This window comes from Triturus cristatus, chromosome 7 (assembly GCF_964204655.1).
Source record: "Triturus cristatus chromosome 7, aTriCri1.1, whole genome shotgun sequence".
Classification (NCBI taxonomy): Eukaryota; Metazoa; Chordata; class Amphibia; order Caudata; family Salamandridae; genus Triturus; species Triturus cristatus.
Window position 1 is genome coordinate 1,132,233,815 of NC_140590.1, and position 19,888 is coordinate 1,132,253,702.

General features: G+C 40.6%; 1 protein-coding gene across 2 annotated transcripts in view; it reads right to left on the reverse strand.

Annotated features, from left to right (window-relative positions):
* Positions 1–623: 623 nt before the first annotated feature.
* Positions 624–19,888, reverse strand: part of CLTB (clathrin light chain B) — a 43,876-nt gene continuing 24,611 nt past the window's right edge. Inside the window, exons 4-6 of one of the 2 annotated variants that reach the window (XM_085618282.1) lie at positions 14,437–14,548; positions 8,165–8,218; positions 624–5,104 (exon numbers count right to left, since the gene is read on the reverse strand). In XM_085618282.1, the coding sequence (XP_085474408.1) occupies positions 4,933–5,104; positions 8,165–8,218; positions 14,437–14,548 (338 nt within the window). In that variant the 3' untranslated portion in view covers positions 624–4,932. The remainder of the gene's footprint in view (positions 5,105–8,164; positions 8,219–14,436; positions 14,549–19,888) is intronic. The other variant, XM_085618283.1, reaches the window with a different exon arrangement.

The window sequence follows — 19,888 nt, forward strand, 5'->3', positions numbered from 1 at the left end:
GATGAATTATTCCCTCAGCCTCCGCCTCTTCCAACGGACTACTCCATCCACCCGTCATAGTAACATTTCAGCCTGGGATGAACTGGACAACGAAAGGAATACACCAGCAGGTTAAAATACATGCCTTGCTGGTCCCGCACAGTGTCTCAATTTGTGCGCACCACAAATGAGCAGGTAATTCTGCATACCTTGAATAAGCCAATAATAATAATAAGAAACATCAGCACGCCACCAGTTAACCTTGATATGTACGTGCCATAAATTAATTGAGATTCCAACATGCTTCAATCACCATAGAGTTATGCAGACACCATGTAGCCTGTACCTGTGCATAGCTCATCGTATACTTTTGTGTTCCAGGTCAATTAAGGTGCCCTTACACTTTGGTGTTGCCTCAATTGAGGTGCCCTTAATGGCAGGATATGTGTAGTTGAAAAGCAAGACCTGCCTGTGAGTTTTGGTAACCTTACGTACAAGAGTACTGTCTTGCAATCTATATAATCTGCAGGAGTGAAGTTCTCTTACGCACTCGTGTCCCAACACCTCGTGTGCTGATATTTTCTGTACACATCAAACTTTTCATACACAAGTCAATCCAATTAGAAAATGAACAGGCATAGACATTATTTTCAGGAGAATATATTTAAAATGGTAAAGGCAGTCCAGAAGCAGCCGTGGTCAAGGTGACAGAAAGCCAAAGAGTTTCCTTGCCTGCCTGTAATGAATGGCATGTACAGGTTCCCATGAGCGTAGCCCACAAATAGCTCCCGTCATTGATGTGACTGGGTGTCAAACTCACAACAAAGGAACACTATTACCAAGAACAAAATATGTATTTAAGGAATTGACAAACCCAACTCAAACACTTAAGCAGTTGGTCTAACTGCATCCACACAAATGACAAAAGGAATGACAAAGACAGAATAAATAAATAACATTTCAGGGATACAGTTTAACATAACATTTAAATGTTCCTCAGTTTGTTTCTTAGACATGACCCAAAACAGTCTGAGAACAAATGATGTAAGCAACCTCTTAAACAGAGGCAAACTGGCCTACAACTGGCCGTAACCCTTTCAAAGGCCATCTGGAGAGGAGCACTGTCAGTCATATGTTGGATTTAGGCTGTAACTAATACTGCACTCTAACATAGTAAGGTTCAAGAACTTATCCTGCCATCCTTCCTAAGGCCATTTCAGATTTCTACATTAATCAGACTACTTTATTGTCTTCTTTTCTGCCATGCCGGTTTCCCCAGTAGAGAGGTCAGTCCATACACTGGATATTAACCGAGAATTCAAACTTTTAGGATTAAACCAAATAAATAAGTACAATAAAGAAGGTATGTCAACTATTGGGATGCTTTTGCAGGGGGTGGCCTTTTCAAAACAATCTGTAGCTAAAAAAACCCACAGAATTACAGCTGATCATCAGAACCCGAATAGACCCTCCAGCGCACTCCCAGGGACACTCATTCTGCTAGGAACAGGGCAGTCATTGCTTATCTTATGGCATATCAGTGAAATCTCCAGGGTGGAAAAATGTTCACCCTTTTGCCATCCATTAATGCCTAGAGTCTGCCCCCTGGATTGACATCCTGATGGGCCAGACCTCCGTCTGCTTAACTGGTCAGCCTTTTCCTTTATTCCCTGGTTTACTTTCCACCTAGCAGTGTTGAGCTTGCTAGTCAATCAAAAGATCCTCTTGGAATTCATTTATAACCTGCCTGTCTTTACATAAAAACTGAAGCACTGGTAGAAATTAGTACTTTAGATCCTTACTCTGCTATTACTGTGGTCATCAATTGCCCTTACGAACTCTTCTCTGCCTTTGCGGCCATTGAGCTCCTTAGAAGTTGAAAGCCACATGGTCAAAGTTCTCTTTTGAGCATATTTTCATCACAACTTGCGTTGATTATTTATTTTCAATGGAAAACTATAGTTTTACCATCAATTTAAAGGTTTATTCTGTTAAAATAGGATTCTAATCAAATTTGATTATAATTAGAAAAAAGTATAATCAGAAACTTACCTTAGATATGTATTTGTTATCTGAACATTTACATTTAAAACTTTGAAATCTCCCAATTGAAATGTGCTACATGATCCCGAACACAGGTATATGAATTCAAATATTGCATGATCAAAGCATGGGAGAAACTATTTTAGAACAAACTGAACTTTCTCTATGTTCTTTCAGCTCTCGGGCACCATATGCTCCTACCCCAGGCAACCATGATGCCTCTCTTAGCAGTAAACAATTCTAACCAGTTCACAGTGACCTAAATGAGCAGGATTAAAGACAAGGGCAGTTCTTCTTCGAAAGATCTTCTGAGTTCTATAGGAGCTATTAGCAGTTCAAATGCAACAGCACCTTGTACGAATATAGTCAAAACATTCAGAATCCATATCTCCTCTGATGATGCAATGTGACTTTTCTTTTACTTCTATTAAATCAATTACAACAAAATGCTCTCCGAGGGGGAGGTTGTCCTTTAAGTGTGTGCATAATGACAGATTACACCTTATAGTAAGTGCACGCATTGAGGGAAGAGTGGATTTGTCAAAAGAGCCACAGAAAATTAGGACTGAATAGAGTTCAGCAAAAAGTGGTATATGTTTATTCTTCCGGCTTGTGCTGCAGGGGAGTCAAAATGTATAGAGTTGTTGTGCTTCCCAAACAACCTCCCCTGATCTTCTCAACTTTTACATAATGCTCCCCCGCCCTTGATAGAAGCTCCAGTGGGCTATGTACAAATATGTCTACTGGATACAGAAGCAGCAAATGGAGTTTTGCACAAAGGACTACATATGTCCCAGTTACCAGTTGCAACAGGTACTGCAGAATTCTCCAGAACAGTTAGATTTTCACTAACCTATCTGGCAGCAATTGGAACCAGAAGAAATCATTTGTAAAAGGTACAGAAAATACTGTGAGACTACAATGTGCTACAATATCTGAAGTGATTAACCCCATCCAGTATACCACGAAATGCAACCACACCTAAAAAGTCTTTGTGCAAGTGTAAAAAGCATTGAGATTGACCAGCAATCTTACATATTCACACCTAAAGACACTGAGGAAGATCTGTTTGCACTTCAGATATTTAAATTCAGGCCCTTGAGGAAAGGAGGTATTAATGGTGCATCATATCCAAATGCTACCGGAAACCTGCAATGCGGTCTGTGAAATAAGGCTTTAGGGCTGTTCAGCCAATCAAAAGAGATTCTCCAATACCTAATCAGGGGCATACCATAGGTAGAGGATGCTATTCTCATAGATAATGGGATCCTTGATTTCTTTTACAGCAAGGCTAGTAGGGAATCAGAGGCTTGGTAGTGCAAAAGAATATTTCAGAGGCTGGTTCCATTTGGCGTGTTCCCGATAATATAACTACATTTGAATCTATTCCAATCAAGCATGTGTCTAGCTGCTGGATGTTATGCGGCCAAAAAAGTACAGTCACGATTATGAGGAACAGGCACCACCAAATCATGCCTAGAGCAAGAGAAGGGCCTTGGACCTCTAAGTTGGGTTTCTGGGTGAGTCTTTTCAAACTTGTTAAGAGTTTGGATTTAAGATCCGGACTTTACATGCAATATACAGATCTACACCAATTAAGTTTCTTGTGGGAGTTTGATAGTTCTCTTCATTTCCTACAAAGAGGTACCTGGGTTCACCACCTTTCAGTACCTTGCTCTGCTCAAGAAATGTACATTTCATTACCCACCTCTTGGCTTTGCAACTTTGCCATGGTGTGTTTAACTGCTGTGTTTTTTACATAGGCTTTGATAAAAACCTGTGCAATAGTTTGTGCTCTTCTTTGGCTCAGTATAGCTCCAAACGTTTGATCTCCACTTCTCAGTATCAAGAAAAAAAGTCTTTTCAGAGACGCGACCAATTTCTTACCTTATTTCGCATTTTTAGCAGGTTTCTTCTACAGCATATTCTCAATACCCTATACATGAGCAGTATTCTACTGCTGCTCTTCCTGAGTCTTCCAAACTCTAGACTCCAGCTTGCTTCTCTCGTCCCTCAGCTGCCCCTTGAGTAACCAGTTTCTTTTTAAGTTAGCTTAGAATTACTGTGTCAAATACATTTTTTTGCTGTAGTTCAATTCCTAGATTTCTATTGCATTCTACCACGTGCACTCCTATCACTCTTCTGAACTCACCCCCAGCTATAGCAGTTTTCCTGTCTCTCTGAAAATGTGTACTTTTATTTCTATGTGATCATGTTTGCGTGGTAGGCATGTATGGGGGTGATGTGCACTAATATCAGGACGCTGCAAAGGCAGTTCTGTACAGTTATCAGCATGGAACTGGCCAAGCCCACCTGCTCCTTTATGGAGGCGACTTATTAAGACAGAACAAACCAAGTTAATCATATTAAGTCGTGCTAGTTTGTTTTAAAGCGATTTAGAGTTAGCAAATGGCTTTCCTCTGTGCATGCGTTTTTGTATCTGGGCTCTCAGCACCACTGACTTTGAAAGCAAGTTTGTCTTAATACCAGAGCTTGTCTTGTTTCTTTTATACAGAGGCAAGTTTTGTTTTTTTAGCTATTGACTAAAACCATTTTCCAGACTCGCTGGTAGAGAAACTCTTGGGCATTCTCCCCATTTTCTTGGTGCCTGCCTCGCAGAGACACAGCAGATATATGTAGTGTGGATTTGCAAAGAATAATAATAGAAAATATAAATAACATCATAAAAAGAGAAGTGTTCTTTTAAGCCAGAAACGCACATACCAAAAAATTTAAACCTCACCCAAAACTAGTGACTATAATCAGGAGATGCTCCAAGGAACAGTGCAAAGTCCTGGGAGAAATCTGGGAGGCATACCACAGGGAGGGGACAACACCTCCACCACCCCAGTAAGAAAGATTAAATAGAGCGTTCCTTCCCCGAGCCCCATCCCACCAGTTTCTGCTAGGTTAGCGGACCAGAGGCGCCTGCTTCAAGGAAATCAGCACAGAGCGTAGGCGGGACACGTCTTTGGTCTGCTTGCTGCTTTTGGGATTGAAATCGCAAAGCCGGGCCACCCGTTCCCACTCTGTGCCAGAGGAGTCATCTGTCGAGTCAGCAGCCAAGGCTTCATCCGATGCTCTGTAGGTGAGAAGAAAATACACAACATTAGTCTCTGCACTGGCTGTCTCCAGGCACTATGTAAACAGAGTGAGGTCAGGTCTCTAATTCTTCCTAATCATAGGTACCATTATATCCTTCAGAGAAACCATTGTAGCCACCTGAGGTGAGAAATTATAGAAGCACTTTTGCACTTCTTTGTTAGTACAAAACGGGATATCAGATTTTGGAATACATAATCGTTGTTTTTGCTTGGAATACATAAACGAACCTTAAAGGAGCTGGAACAGGCACATAGGATCTTTAAACTTATCATGCGCAGTAGCCCATTCTACCAGGGTACCAAAAAGTCCACCGCAGCAACATCCCAACATTCGGACATTTCAGATTTCTACTAATGCAATGTCCAAAACTAGGAGTCACAGAAGGTCAAGAGGAACATGGACATGGCAGCAAGTGCCCAGTCTGGCAAGAGCATATAAACAATTACAATTCACAATAAGGGAACCTGAATAAAGCAATTTCACTTATCAGGGTCACCAAACAGGAGCACTAAGAAATCTCCATTGTCCTCACAAAACGACCAACAAACCCAAAGCTAAAGAGTGCCTGAAAGTACATATCACCTGAGACCGGAAACCAGAGCAATGACTACATGCACAGAGACCCCTGGGATAAATGGAATTTCAGTCTCTTTTACAAAATCTTGTCCACCACAATGGCACATTCTTTCTAAAAACTGTACTTCTGTCCAAGGACTAGGATCTATTTCCAAGCCATGCAGCCTGGCAACAATGTGAGCTCAATAGTGGTACAAACTTTGAAAAAAATGTATGTATGACCAGGAAAAGTGGTGGAGTCCTAATGTAAGACGACAGTATCATAGTGGCATGGAGTGAAGCTCCAACCTAATATGAGAAGGATTCATACATTTTGAGTGAGAAACTCACACACAATGAGTGACACTTGGTATGAGTAAACATGAGAAAGATTTGAAGCAGTGATATTTTTTCAAGGAGATTTGATGTAATATTTAACAAAACCAGATGCAGCAAAACTCGTAGCCATCGGTGACACAGCCTCAAGTTCAGAAGGGAAACAAGGTATCTATAAAATATGCAGCAATGAAAATAGAGAAAACAGGAAATGTATCTGAAAGCACGTTCATGGGGAATGCACAAATTAATACCAATTCTTTATGCACAACTGGTGTGTTTTCCCATTGTTTCAGGAATAGTCGCCTACAGCATTTGAGTTTGTGTAGTGATTTAAAAAAAGATAAAAAAACAAACAAGTACTTTTATGTATATTATTAGGCGAGACTTAATATTCATTTCATCACCAGCCTCTTCCAGTGCTTACCTACTCTAACCTAGGCATGAAATAGTGAAACTAAAGGAGAAAGCACAACACCACAAATGCAGTTTTCAGAAAAGCCATACTGTGTATTCGATAGAAGTTTGAAACTGTCTAAACAAAGAGATGCACATTGTAAATATCAAAAGTGCATATTTTCTATAACGTTGGAGGAGAGGGGGGTCATGAAACCCTCAAATAAACTGAAAAATTGCAACAATTAGATCAAAAGACAAAAAATCCTCTGGTTTGACTTCCTAAGCATCTTGCAAAATAGTGTGAAGGGGAAACCAATTGAGATTTTGCGATCTGGAGAATCAGAGCAACAGGATCCACCCGAAGTAGTGCTGATTTGTATGGATCTACAGAGTCTAGAAAGACTTAGTTGGAACCAGATGAAAAGGAAACAAACCCCACTGGAATCCAGGTTATTTAATTGCATTGTAGTCCAACTTTCATTAAATAACGCTGCTGCCAAGACTGTAGGGGCAAAAATGGATCCTTTTATCCTTTTGCGTGTGCAGCAAATGTCATCAAGCCTCCAAGAAACACTTGAGAGATCCCAGACACTAAAAACAGATCCATCCCGCTTACAATATCTTAGCACATTTCTTTGATAGGTCAGTTCGCCTCCACCCCAGGGCACAGAGACACAGCGTTTAATGGATGGCAGAAGAGAGCAAGCACAGTTGGGCAATGCAAGGCACTTTATGCTACATCAGACCTTGCCCATACTGGACACAGGCCGAGCCTGCTCATTGCACCCGACATAATGAAGCCCCTTGCCACTCTATGACCTCTGTAAACTCTAAGACTAAGCCACACATAATGGGACCAGTCAATGCCCTACAGCTCACATCTTTAACAACTACTGGCCTGACGAGGCCAAACAGTCCACATTCCCCTGCGAATGCCATACTTCACGCTGAATGTAATACACTAATTTTCACAAATGGCATGTGGTAATTACTCATTTTATCAGGGACCTGAACAAGGATCTGTGTTAGCCCATGTCTAGCTGAAGTGCCAATGAAGAGGAGTCTTGTATGCTCTGCACTGGGATGGCCAGGGTGCACGTCTGCATCTTGTTGAGCATCTAGAAGACCTAGAGAGGAGGAGCTGGTTGGATCCTGCATTCTCTTTACCTGTATGTTACAATGCCTCAGAGGAGCAGGCTAGTTGGATCAGATTCTCTACACCAGTATGGTGGCACACCACAAAGCGGGTCCAGCCCAACTGAGCCTCTAGCTTTATGCAGCAATCCTGTGATGGACAGACTAACTGGGACTGAAATACCATATACATACAATGGCACGGCTGAGGGATAAGCTGTCTGCAATACAGGGTTTTCTTTAGCTGCAAAGTTGCATTCCTAGGATGGTCAGGCTTATTAGACCATAGAATCATTTTATCAGTGTGGTTGCGTTTTTGAGTGCCGTCGGATGAACAAATTCAGGGTTCTATCTATTTGTATTTTTCTCTTGCCAGGAATGGACAGGATTATTTAATCATTCCGGTCAGTGAAATGCATAACATGTAGAACAACTGTTAATGTCACAATGTCATTAATCATAGCTTAGTGGGATGTCTCACAGGGAAACTGTGCAAGGGGACAGCCAGAGCAGTAAATAGGTCTCATGTCATTTTAGAGGATTCCCCTTGTTCCTTTAAGTAGAAGTAGATACATGTTAGAGAAGCAAAGATGGAGGAGAAAAATTAACATACACATAGCCGATCACATCAGCGTTAGGCTGCTGGTAGAATGCTTTATCAGCAATCCTGGAGCAGCAAGCGAGAAGCAGGTAGAGAAGTGGAGAGAATAAGAGAAAGAGAAAGCATTAGTCCTTCTTAAATACACATATACAGACATATAACAGAGAGAGGAAAAACAAAGATTAAAGACAAACAGGAAAACGTTAATCATAGGCCTTGTTACTTTAGGTCACACTGAGTAGGCTTCTAGTGCTACGAGCTAGGATCTCTTCGAAGGTTCTGTTCACCGGGTTCTCTGCTGGTATAGTGGTATTAGCAATTTATTTCAGGTTTACTTATTTCAGAGTTAGAACAGAAATATAAAATTAAACAAAACACAAATACACATACGCAACCCCCTTCTCCATCACTCCCACTGGATTTTTCCAATCCAGACTTTTGGGAATAAGGGCAATTACTAAGGATTCTGCTTTTATTGATGGAGTCACTTGAGGTTTCATAATGAAAAAGATGTATTCTTTTTGAAAGGTGACACAAGGGTTCCGAATTCGGGAAGCTGCCTTTTTAAAGGACACTTATAAAAATGCTTGCACTAGGTACAGTGTGATTGCCTATTACTAAAATATATACCTTGAAAGCATTTGTTATACTTTAAACACCATGTCATTTAGTGGCTGCTTATCTTATACTGTGTGTAAAACAATTTAAAAATAAAACGACATGCCTATTCACGGTGCTTTCAGTTACAGAGCACTATAAATACGGGCGCCCCTGTTCCCCACTGCGCCGACCAGGAGTCACTTCTATAACTATCTGGCCTCAAACACAGACATCTGCAGCGATTGCATTAACCAACCGAGGTTTCAAAACGTAAGAGTGCATTTTCCACCTATTAATTTATTTTGCATTTATATTTCATTTAAAGGATGTGCGTTATTTTACAGTTACCTGAAGGTGAAAAAATGACAAAATATTCTCAGAATATTTTGTTCTTATTAGTCATATCCTTGACCCTGAAAAGGGCATTCAGGATCACTGTTGTCATACTTTTTTTTATATGCTCGTCCATTGCGGTTTCTACATGAAGACAGCCTGGAAAAGCACTAAGTTAACAAAATTGTGCTTCCGGGCCACCTTCATTTACAATTACTTACTGAGGTATTTGCACCCCTGGGAATACAGCCATAGACCATCAGGGGGCTTGCCCCAGAGATTGAAGACCTTTGCTTTAATGCATGTTCCAACAATTGTGCTCCATGTCTATGGAACAGTCTATTTATACCTCCTTTTTTTAAACTGCGCAGTCTTTGACAGTTAACTTTCCAATACCAACCAATGGAATGCCAAGATAGGCATAAGGGATCACTGTCTCCAAACCCACCTGATCCAGTAAGTAAGTGTTTATTGCATATAGTTAATTAAGACCTTTACAATTTCATATTAGAGTCTTCCTTTTAGCACAAAAAAAGGAATAAAATACAAAACTCAAATATTAAAAAGAAAACTTACATATTTACAGGTTCAGTGTAATCAACTACCATTTGTATGTGGGTCAGCTATACATAAAATCGTCCTCCCTCTTTACCTTCCAAGATTTTGTAGCTGAAGATACATACTTCCTGCCTCTTGGCCTTCCTTAAATTCATGAATGTAAACTTGTGCAAAATACAAAATGGGTGACAGGTCCTATCAATACTCTGTTTTACTACCGGTATAAAAGTTAAAAAACAGTGTGAGCTGTACAAGTTATCACTGATATTTAGTTGCCATCATGTGCAAAAATGCTCATATGCATGCCCCCTGTATTAAGAATATCGTTTGAACTAAACTTCGATACTTAAATTATTTCATATTTTAGAACCTGCATTATCATTTTGCATTCAAACTTGAAAAATGTACTCTGAATTACTTAAATAAACCACCTGATTCATTGTTCAAAGACTTGTGAAAAGATGTAATTGTAGCTCAAAAGATTTAAAGCATTGGGTTTCATAGATGAAGTTTTTTTGTAAACCGTTCAGAGTGAGGCTTAAGAGAGATGTGTCATGCACATACGTTAATGACCAATAAGTAGGATAAAACATTTTTTTATTGTATTTATTAGTGTGCAGGATTAATTAATACAGACAATGAGGTCTATACTATACCTCACCACTGACTAATGGAAAAAGGTAAGTTTTTCAATATAGGATAGTTTTATATTCTATGATTTCATATTGCTAAATTCCGTCTAGACACCCTGACAGAAATATGATTATGTAGCTTCCAGGGGTATGGAATTTATTAAAACATCTACTTGTCTGTGGGACAAGTTGCTTTTTAAATCTACTTGTCCTGTTAAAAATCCACTTGTCCCTTTGGTGCCAAGTGGTCCAGAAATACATTATGGCAGCAATCTCAATTATATAAAAGCTGTGATCTTGGCCTTTCAGATTACGTCAGGGCTCATACTATAGTAGGGATTGAATTCTAGTAATTTCCTTATTTTGCCCCCTTTCTGCAGATCTACACACTACACAATACTGCCTGGGTTGGATTGCCCTTTTGAGTCTGTGCCCTTTTGAGTCTGATCATGTTTTAAGGGTTTTCTCCAGCTCTGAGAGAGGTTAGAAATTTACTCCTGACAATGGCAGAAGAAAAACTTCTTCCAGGGTTGGGGGGAAAGTTGTTGAAGGGGAAGTGAAATTGTAAACGCTCAGATTTTCGCATAAGCAAATATACACCTGCATATTTGCTCGTGCTAAAAAGCAGTTCACAAATATTTTCTAGGAGTGTGATTTCCTGGACTACTTCAGTAGTGCAATAATGCAAAGACATATACCATGGGTGCAATTTTGTGACTTTCTTTAAGAATTGGGCCCCTAATTAGGTCTGGAGTAAACCAAGACCTTTTGTTTTTATTAAAATATTATCCATCCATCTATCCATTCACCCAACCTTCAATCCATCCTTTCACAGGGAGCATATAGGCCCACAAAGTAGTTTTGTTCAGTGCCAGGGACTACTGTGGCGATGTGTACTCTGCAACCAAACAAATATTATTGCTTTTTGCCGGTGTTTGTTATAATGGTGAGGGCCTGGCAGCTCTCAAAGTTTTACAAAAACTGTACCAAAGAAGACACGCATTGACAAAACCAATTAGTTTTGCCAATGCTAGTTTATTTTCATGTTTCCCATTATCTTGTTGAAACTGGTTGCACTGATTTTCCATAATGAATATTTTTGGAAATACTAGAATGCATAAACACATTTTACTAAACGATGCTTCAAAGAAACCACAGTAGTTTAGCAAAACGTTTTTTTTCCTAGTTGCATTTTTTGTGTACATTTTATTTTGATATCAAAGAATCACCAGTCTTGCTTTCAAGCTTCTGCAGATATTTGCATGTAATTAGAAAGCTTTCTGGGAGCATTGTATGTAGCCTCATATTTTGAAAGTTTGCGAATGTCTATGCATTTTACACTGGAACCAATGTGAGTAGTGCCATCCATGCTTACAACATTTCCTTAGAGTGCTCACACTATTATGAAAGGATTTGTATTAATGAACCATAAATGCAAGTTTGAACAGCATTAACATATGGACCCAAAGATTACCATAACTGTAGACAATGCCCTTTTCGTGTCCATAATGTGGTACTTCTCAAATTCCATATTCCACTATACTAATTCACCGCTAATCCTTTATGGGATCCAGAGTAGCATGGTACTCGCCAATAAAGCATTTCAACACTCCATCAGGGTTACACGCGCTATATAAATGCATTTTTTTCCCCCTTTTCTACCCCTCCCCAACCCTTCTCAATTCAAATAACTGACTAACCTATCCACCACTCAAATTAATTTCATGTTTCACCATACTTATTCAACACTAATCTTTATGGGTTCCAGAGTAGCGTGCTACTCGCCAAAAAGTGCTTCAAAACCCCATCGGGGTAGCAAGGGCTATATAAATACAAACCTCTTTCCCTCTTCTATCCCGCCACCACCCTTCTCTATCCAAATAGCTGAATAACATATCCACCACTCAAATGACTTCATATTTCACTATACTAATTTTCAACACTAATCCTTTATGGGTTACGGAGTAGCGTGCTACTTGCCAGAAAAGTGCTTCACACCCATCAGGGGTAACAGGTGCTATATGAAAGCAAACCTTTCTTCGCCTTCTATCCCTCCGCTATCCTTCTCACTCCAAATAACTGACTAATATCCATCACTCAAATTACTTTCATATTTCACCATACTAATTCACCACTAATCCTTTATGGGTTTCCGGAGTAGCAAGCTACTCGCCCAAAAATATTTTTAAAAAAGCACTGAAACACCCCATCAGGGGTAACAAGAGCTCTATAAATACAAACCTTTTTTCCTCTTCTATCATTCTGCTATCCTTACGAATCCAAATAACTGACTAACCTATCCACCACTTAAAATTACTTTCATGTTTCACTATACTAATTCAACACTAATTCTCTATGGGTTCCAGAGTAGCGTGCTACTGGCCGAAAAAGCGCTTTGACGCCTCGTCAGCGGTTAAAAGCGCTATATAAATGCAATGCAATTACTGTAAACTGGCAGTCAAAGGGTTTGTGCTGCATGGAGTTGGGCCTACTTGTCCCAAGGAAAAAATAAACATGAAAACTTAATGTCCTTGACCCCAAACAATATGTCCTGAGAGTCGGGCAATAGGAATTCCATACCCTTGAGCTTTTATGAATATTTTTGCTTGAACCCCTAAATTGTTCTTTCTTAGCATTAAAAGCCTATTTGGAGGTCCATGCATTCATTGCTGAGATGTGTGTGGGACCATCAGGCTACAATTTTAGATTTCAAAACGGTGACCACATCAATGAGATAAAAAACAAGTTGCAAATCAGAATATGTAGGGTAAAAATAAACATGTACAGAAATGGTCAGCAAAGCACTAAGAGGAAACACAATTAAAAGAAGAATTGTCAAGAAAAACACCATGAAGGTGTAAGGTTTTCCTTGCTGATATATTTTTCACTAGATTCAAAGCATATAAAAGTAACCCATAGCATGGCAGAAACAGTCTACCTCCTCAAAGCACAAGAAGAGTGAAGCAAGAGCAAATGATATGCAGTTCTCACCACAGAAAAGCAACAGCATCAAAAGTGTCCTCATCCCGGGCCCTTCTAAAAGCATACATGGATTAGACAGCCAGGGAGCTAAAGCACTTTGGGAGGGATGAAATCACACAAGGTACCCACGGTGGTGATGGGGCATAAGCTGAGAAGGCAGCTAAACTTGCATAAAAAAAGGACATTACTCTCCTCCTCTGCCTCCCTGGGGAAAAGAGTCAGATTTATAGGTTAGTGACAGCCTCAGTCCACTTGTGTTAACCCACCACTTGTGCTCCACTAAGTTTTAGCTTGCAGTATTCCTCCAACAGGAAGGGGGCATGTTAGGTTCTTTGAGTTTTCTGAGCTAAAGTGTCAGAAATGGATAAAACAAGGAGTTCAAGAATCATAAAGCACCTCTTTCAGGCCTGTGCCCAAACACGGTGCTAGACGCATCAATTCCAAGGTTTCAAGGTATGCTGTGATCACTGTGGTATTTTTCATAATGTGAGGAAGACACAGAAGTGCCCACCTAGAGGGTAATACACCAGAAGGTGACAGAGAGGCAATTTACAGTTTTGCAGTAGAGTGTCCTAATATAAAACCCTTTTCTTTTTATCACTGTTTGAGGAGTTTCATTTCAGCATTATCATGGTTTCTCATTAACAGGCTTCGCGTTCGCCTCATTCGCACATCATTTAGCATTCTTTTTGTTCCAAAACCTTTGATGCCTGCGCTCTCTTCCTCATTCTGCTCCCAGTATGACTTTTTTCTGCTACATGTTAAGAGTGCATTGTTGGAGTATAGTTTCCCAGTCACCACATATTTCTCAAACTGAGCTGTGGCAGAGAACTCCTTTCCTTCCAAGTTTAGAGGAACAGAAGGACGCCTAAGACGAAGTCCTGCCAGCCTGTTCGGCAGCCTGAACTGTCCACTAAGGAGGTCTGCAGGTTTCATTTACCTCACATAACAGAACCCTGGCAGGCACTGCTACAAGTTTTCAACCTTCAAAAAAATCTATAAAATAAGAACAGAGCTGTGTAATAACATCACCCGATATTGAATACATGCTCCTTCTATTAGTGGTGAGATACTGCAGCTCCTTTGGATATATCTGCCCTGTTAATCAGTGTGGGCCCACTTCCTATAGCTTTACTTCAAATCCCACCAGCGTGTCGTGTCCCTTGCTTGCTGACTCACCTGTTGCTGACCTTTGTTTTTTCCATCTGCTCATTCTGGCGCACATACCACTCGTCCAAATCCTTTTTGGCCTTCTCCCGCCACTCTTGCTCAGCTAACTTCGAGGAAGCATCTAAAATGAAAGACAAGTTCAAATAAAAGTAAAATGAACACTGGGCACCATCATCATGGAGTTTTGGCTGCTACCTCGAACAAGTCCAGCTTATATCAGCCAGAAAAACTAAAAATAAGGTGACATTTCTGGATTCCCAAATAAATTATCAAAGTCAAGAAAAATTTACTAGGAGGCAGAAAACAGTATCTGGAATAAGAGTTATAGACCAATGCCTGACGGGGACTCTTCCTTTCATTTATGGAAATCATGCACACTGCCCGCTATTGACTTTAGCTTTCTCACTGGTCAAGCAAAATCCTTTTTTGGTCTCGACTGAGCCAGCGCATGCGCTGCTCTGCGAGACATTTAGTTAGGGTTTTTAAAAGTGCTGCCTCACGGCCTAGCGCTTGCGTTCACGTGCACAGCCGCCAGCTTTCAGGGCATCACTCGCAGGCTCACCCCGTGCTCCCCCTCCCGCCACAGAGCGCGTCTCGCGGCCACGCGTCTTGTGCCATCTCATGGCCGCGTCACTTTTTCACCCTCCCCGCGATCAGTTTCAATTCCCTCCCCCTCCTCGTGATTCCAACTCCTTGAGACCTCGTGTGCCATGTTCTTAATGGCTGCATCACCCACTATTCGATTAGCGGTTTGCAGGCTCTGGCAGCATTTCACTCCCGGGCTTTGTTCCTCCCTTTTGCGCGCAGCCAATGCTTGTTTAAAATTATAATTACCGCCCCCCCCAACCCGCACAACCTCCCCGCCAGTCATGCCAGCCACAGCAGCGTTTAAGACATGTTTAAAAGGTCTGTTGTAATTCTAAAACTGTCCCAATATTTAACTTTGGTCGAGCTCACAAACTAGTGAATTTGACCCCATTTGTTTTGTAAAGTATGCAGGCCAATACTTGCGCATTAATACTTAAGGTGTGTCAGTCAGTCAGTCAAAAATCTTTATTCGGCTTAATGACAGCCATAAAAGAACAAATAAAACATTATTTTAACAATAATACGCATATTAAGATTTTAACCAATTTGAATAATACCCAAGAATTCATCTTCCGACAACATTACGAAGTCGAACTGCAGCGGAGATATACTTATAGACCATAAGACAGGTGAATTCATTATTTAAAAGAAGTAGATGACATAATGCAGGTTGACACTTTCTAATATTTAAAAATCTTAATAATGGTTTTTAAAAAGTGCGCCTGGGGTTAAGATACAATTTACAAAAAAACAAAGTGCAAAGTGCTTTGTGCAGAAATTGAATTACATGGACACAATTCTAATTTGGTGTCACAATATGCATCACGTGGGTGCGATACCAGTAAATGAGCAATACCCATCCTGAACCTGATCAAATAAAACATCTTTGCTTGAATAAAATAAAAAGAAAAATAGGATTCAATTTGTGGGGAGCTAATTAGCAGTGAATGCTCAATGACCCTTTTTTTTTTACCATCTCTTGACTATCTCTTTCATGCTTCAGAAGTAAAAGAAAGTCACTTTTAAGATTGGCCTTAGGAATTGCAGATATATTTCCGGGACTGTTAAAACAATCCTGCAATCCCAACTTCTCCAATTGTTCTTGCAAGTAAGAGAGCCATGGAATTTTTTTTACATAATCCAATTTTAAGCAATCTAAAATTATGTCACGATTCCTCTTTTACCCAGATGCTACGCCAAAGCATCAATGGTGCTAATTGCATACAAAAGGATAATGGTGTAACACCTAATTCATTATGACACATAATGGCAGGGGTGCTTTTAGGTAATGTCAGTACACGTTTTAACATTAAGTTCTCGGCTCTTTGGAGGCCCAATGTGTTTGAACAACCCCAGACTCCAGCGCCGCATAATGTAACGGCGCATGTTCTTGCTTTGTAAATATCAATAATTACTTTTATGGGGCGAGAACCTAATTTTTAAGTGAATCTAAAAATGGCCTCCATGTTTTTATTCAAGCCCCCAATCCTGGCATTAACTAGGTGGGACCAAGAGTTTTTTTCATTAAAAAGAATGCCCAAATAAGAGAAAGTTGGCACCTGACATAATATTTCATTCTTTATGTAGAAAGTTTTCATCTTAGTAGGAACTTTTCCTGCTACCAAGACGTGAGACTTGGCAACATTTGTTTTTAACCCAGGATCGCTCATGAATTCATTAAAACGAATTAAAAGCCTTTGTAAACCCACCCCGGTTCTCGACATTAGGACGCAATCATCCGCATATAACAGGGCTGGTAAAGTCCTGCGGCCTATTGTTGGTGCATCTACGTTTCCAATTCTGATGTGGCTTTCTAAGTCATTTATATATAAACAGGAAAGGAGCAAGCACGCATCCCTGTCGGACCCCACAATCCATCTTTATGGGTCGGGTAAGCTCTCCAGTTGCTCCATAGCGTACGCTACCTGTGACACCCTGATGCATTGCAGCTAAAAAATGGACGATGGAGGGATCAATGCCCATAAGGAGCATTTTCTCCCACAATTTCCCCCTCTGCACCCAATCTAAGGCAGATGTCAGGTCCATAAACCCCAGGTATAAGGACCCTGACTTAGCCATGATGTATTCACCAAAGACTAGGTGCAGGTAAGGCACTGTTCTACAGTGCCCAGGCCCTTCCTGAAGCCATACTGGACAGTGGAGAACTTCCCTTTTTCTATGACCCAAGTCTCCAGTCTCTCCAGTATTACTCGTCCCATAATCTTGCAAGTGCTATCGATTAAAGAAATAGGTCGATAGCGTTTGGGATCTGATCTATCACCCTTTTAAGGTCTCGCCTGACCCAGCGCATGCGTTGGCCTCGCAAGTCTTATTGAGAGGGCTCCAAAAAGTGCTACCAGGCCAGCCTAGAGCTACAGTGCATGTGCGTGGGCGCGCGCGCCACGCTTTACCGTGATTACTTTTACTTTTGCGGGCGTACTGCCGCTTTTATGTTTGATCGTGATCGCGATCACTTTCACTTTCGCGGCCGCACGGCCGCTTGGCATAGCCAATAGGTCTCGCTTTTGGGACCTTATAAGTATTTAGTTATGCAACTGTTACATTGGTAAACACTTATAAGGTCCCAAAGGCGAGACCTATTGGCTATGCCAATGCTTGTTAAATATGGGAACTATTGTAACTGATCTCCATGACTCCGGGGGGCCCTGAACTGCATAGCATCTTAATATATTTGTTAATAGCGGGTGCCACAAGGGGGTATTAGCCAAAAATAGGTCGGCGGGTATACCGTCCGGCCCAGGGGCCTTGTTCTTTACAGTCTGGGAGAGCGCCCTATTTACCTCAACTAAATTTGGGGGTTCCATGGGACATGCCACATATTGGAAGCGAGCGGCACTTTGTTTCTCAGTGCTATTACTATAGAGGTTGGCAAAATATTTTACCCACGATTCGGGCATGATTGTTGCATCAATATGGCCATTTTTTGTGTCACCAAAATATTCTTCGTGAAGTTTGCCAAACAGGTTTGGAATCTTTACTCTGTGATGCCAAGTGTAATTTGCCTCATGCCTCTTGCCTAATTTCCTCCTTGCGTTTCTCCATTGCGCGTTTATAATCAATACGCGCCTGTCTCACTCCCACCCTATCTCGTGGTATAGTTTTTAGGATCTTAATTAATTTATTATGTAATTGGGAGCATTCCCTGTCAAACCACCTTTTATTTTTCTGTGAGCTGTTCAACTGGTTTTTAGTTGAGAGCACCTTTGTTGTCTCAATTATTGCATTATACGATTTGATCATGGATGTAACACTTAAATTTTCATCCAAACAATCCAGTACTTGCGCAAAATTGCTCTTTATAATCTCCTCCAGAACAATCTCAGGGTTGACAAAGGACCACTTCCGAGTTAACCCCTTATTTTTAGTATAAGATAAGGGGACTACCTTAACTGATGTATTTTGAGGAACTGTTAAGATTGCTAATTGTAATGTTAGTGGGTAATGGTCGCTAAAATGTATTTTGGGAATATTAAAAACCACGGTTTCAGAGTTAAAATAATCAGACAAAATAATAAAGTCAATTAGCGTCCCTTGACCTCTTCTAACATATGTTACCACATCAGAATTTAAGAGCTCAATGAAATCTAAAGTTAAGAAAAGTGAGAATATTGACAAAGAATTAAAAATATTCCCACAAGGATTGTGCTCAAAGTGATAGCCACCCACCACATCCCTTGTTAAATGGTGGCATGCCTCGCGTTTAGACAGTGAGCACAGTTTACAATTAAAATCACCCCCCCCCCCCCCCCCAAGAGTATTACATAGTCCATTTTTATCTCCTCAATGTGTTTCATAAGTGCAGTTTCAAGTTCTTGGGCAATAGTAATATTTGCACTATTAAAATTATTGTGATAAAAATTAATAACCACGAGGGTCAGGTTACTCTTCAGAGAAATATTTATAATATGGAAATGTGGGGAGTCCAGCTGCAGTTTCCTAACTCTGCCATTCAATGTTATGGAGATCATGGTTATTAAGCCACCTTTATCATGACTACCTACAGATGGTCTAGCTGATGTGTGTACAGAGTACAAACCATTTATATAAGCTGGTTCACGCATCCAAGTTTCCTGTAAACAAATTAAGCTGAATTTGCTAACCAACTCTACCCACTCGTTCATGCCTAATTTGTTTAACAGACCTGCTACATTCCAGAAAAGACTACCATGAGTAAATGTACTGACATAAGGGGGGTCTTTATTCTCTGCACAACCGGTGTCAGTTACACCACTTTCTACTGTCATCATATTTGTTATTACAGTAGGGTTCACAACACCAACTAGCTCAGCAGCAGGGCATACTGGCAGAAGATCTAATGTGCCATCATTAAATGGATTGGGAGAATTGGGCCTTAAATAGTATGTCGGGTTTAATAAGCATTCCTTATTGGGATGACCAGGAGCATTTAAAATTTTAATATTAGAAAAAGTCAGCGAAATGCCTGAGGGGGCAAGATAGCTGTCTCTTTCTGTGTCAGCTAAAACATGCAAAAAGGCTGGATTTAAATCTAGATCACCAGACTCCCTTAACGGCTGACCATTCAGTCCACCTGATCTAGGGGAGAAAAGGGGTTGAAAGTTGGAAAGTTAAGGTGTGTGTTTAATTATGCCAGGTACACGAATCAATCTTCACTAAACCCAGGGGTGTCATCGCTATAAATGGCGCAGCAAATGCAGCAGCCTCCAGGATAAGGTGTGTGCGGCGCTCACTTCACCCCGATTAGTGCTGTTTTTATTGCTTGACTTGGCATCCATTGCTCCTTGACTACGCCACAGACTAACCACAGTTATACCCCAATTTCTAAAACTTTGTTACACAATACCGGCTTTCATTGTTAGCCAGATACAGAACT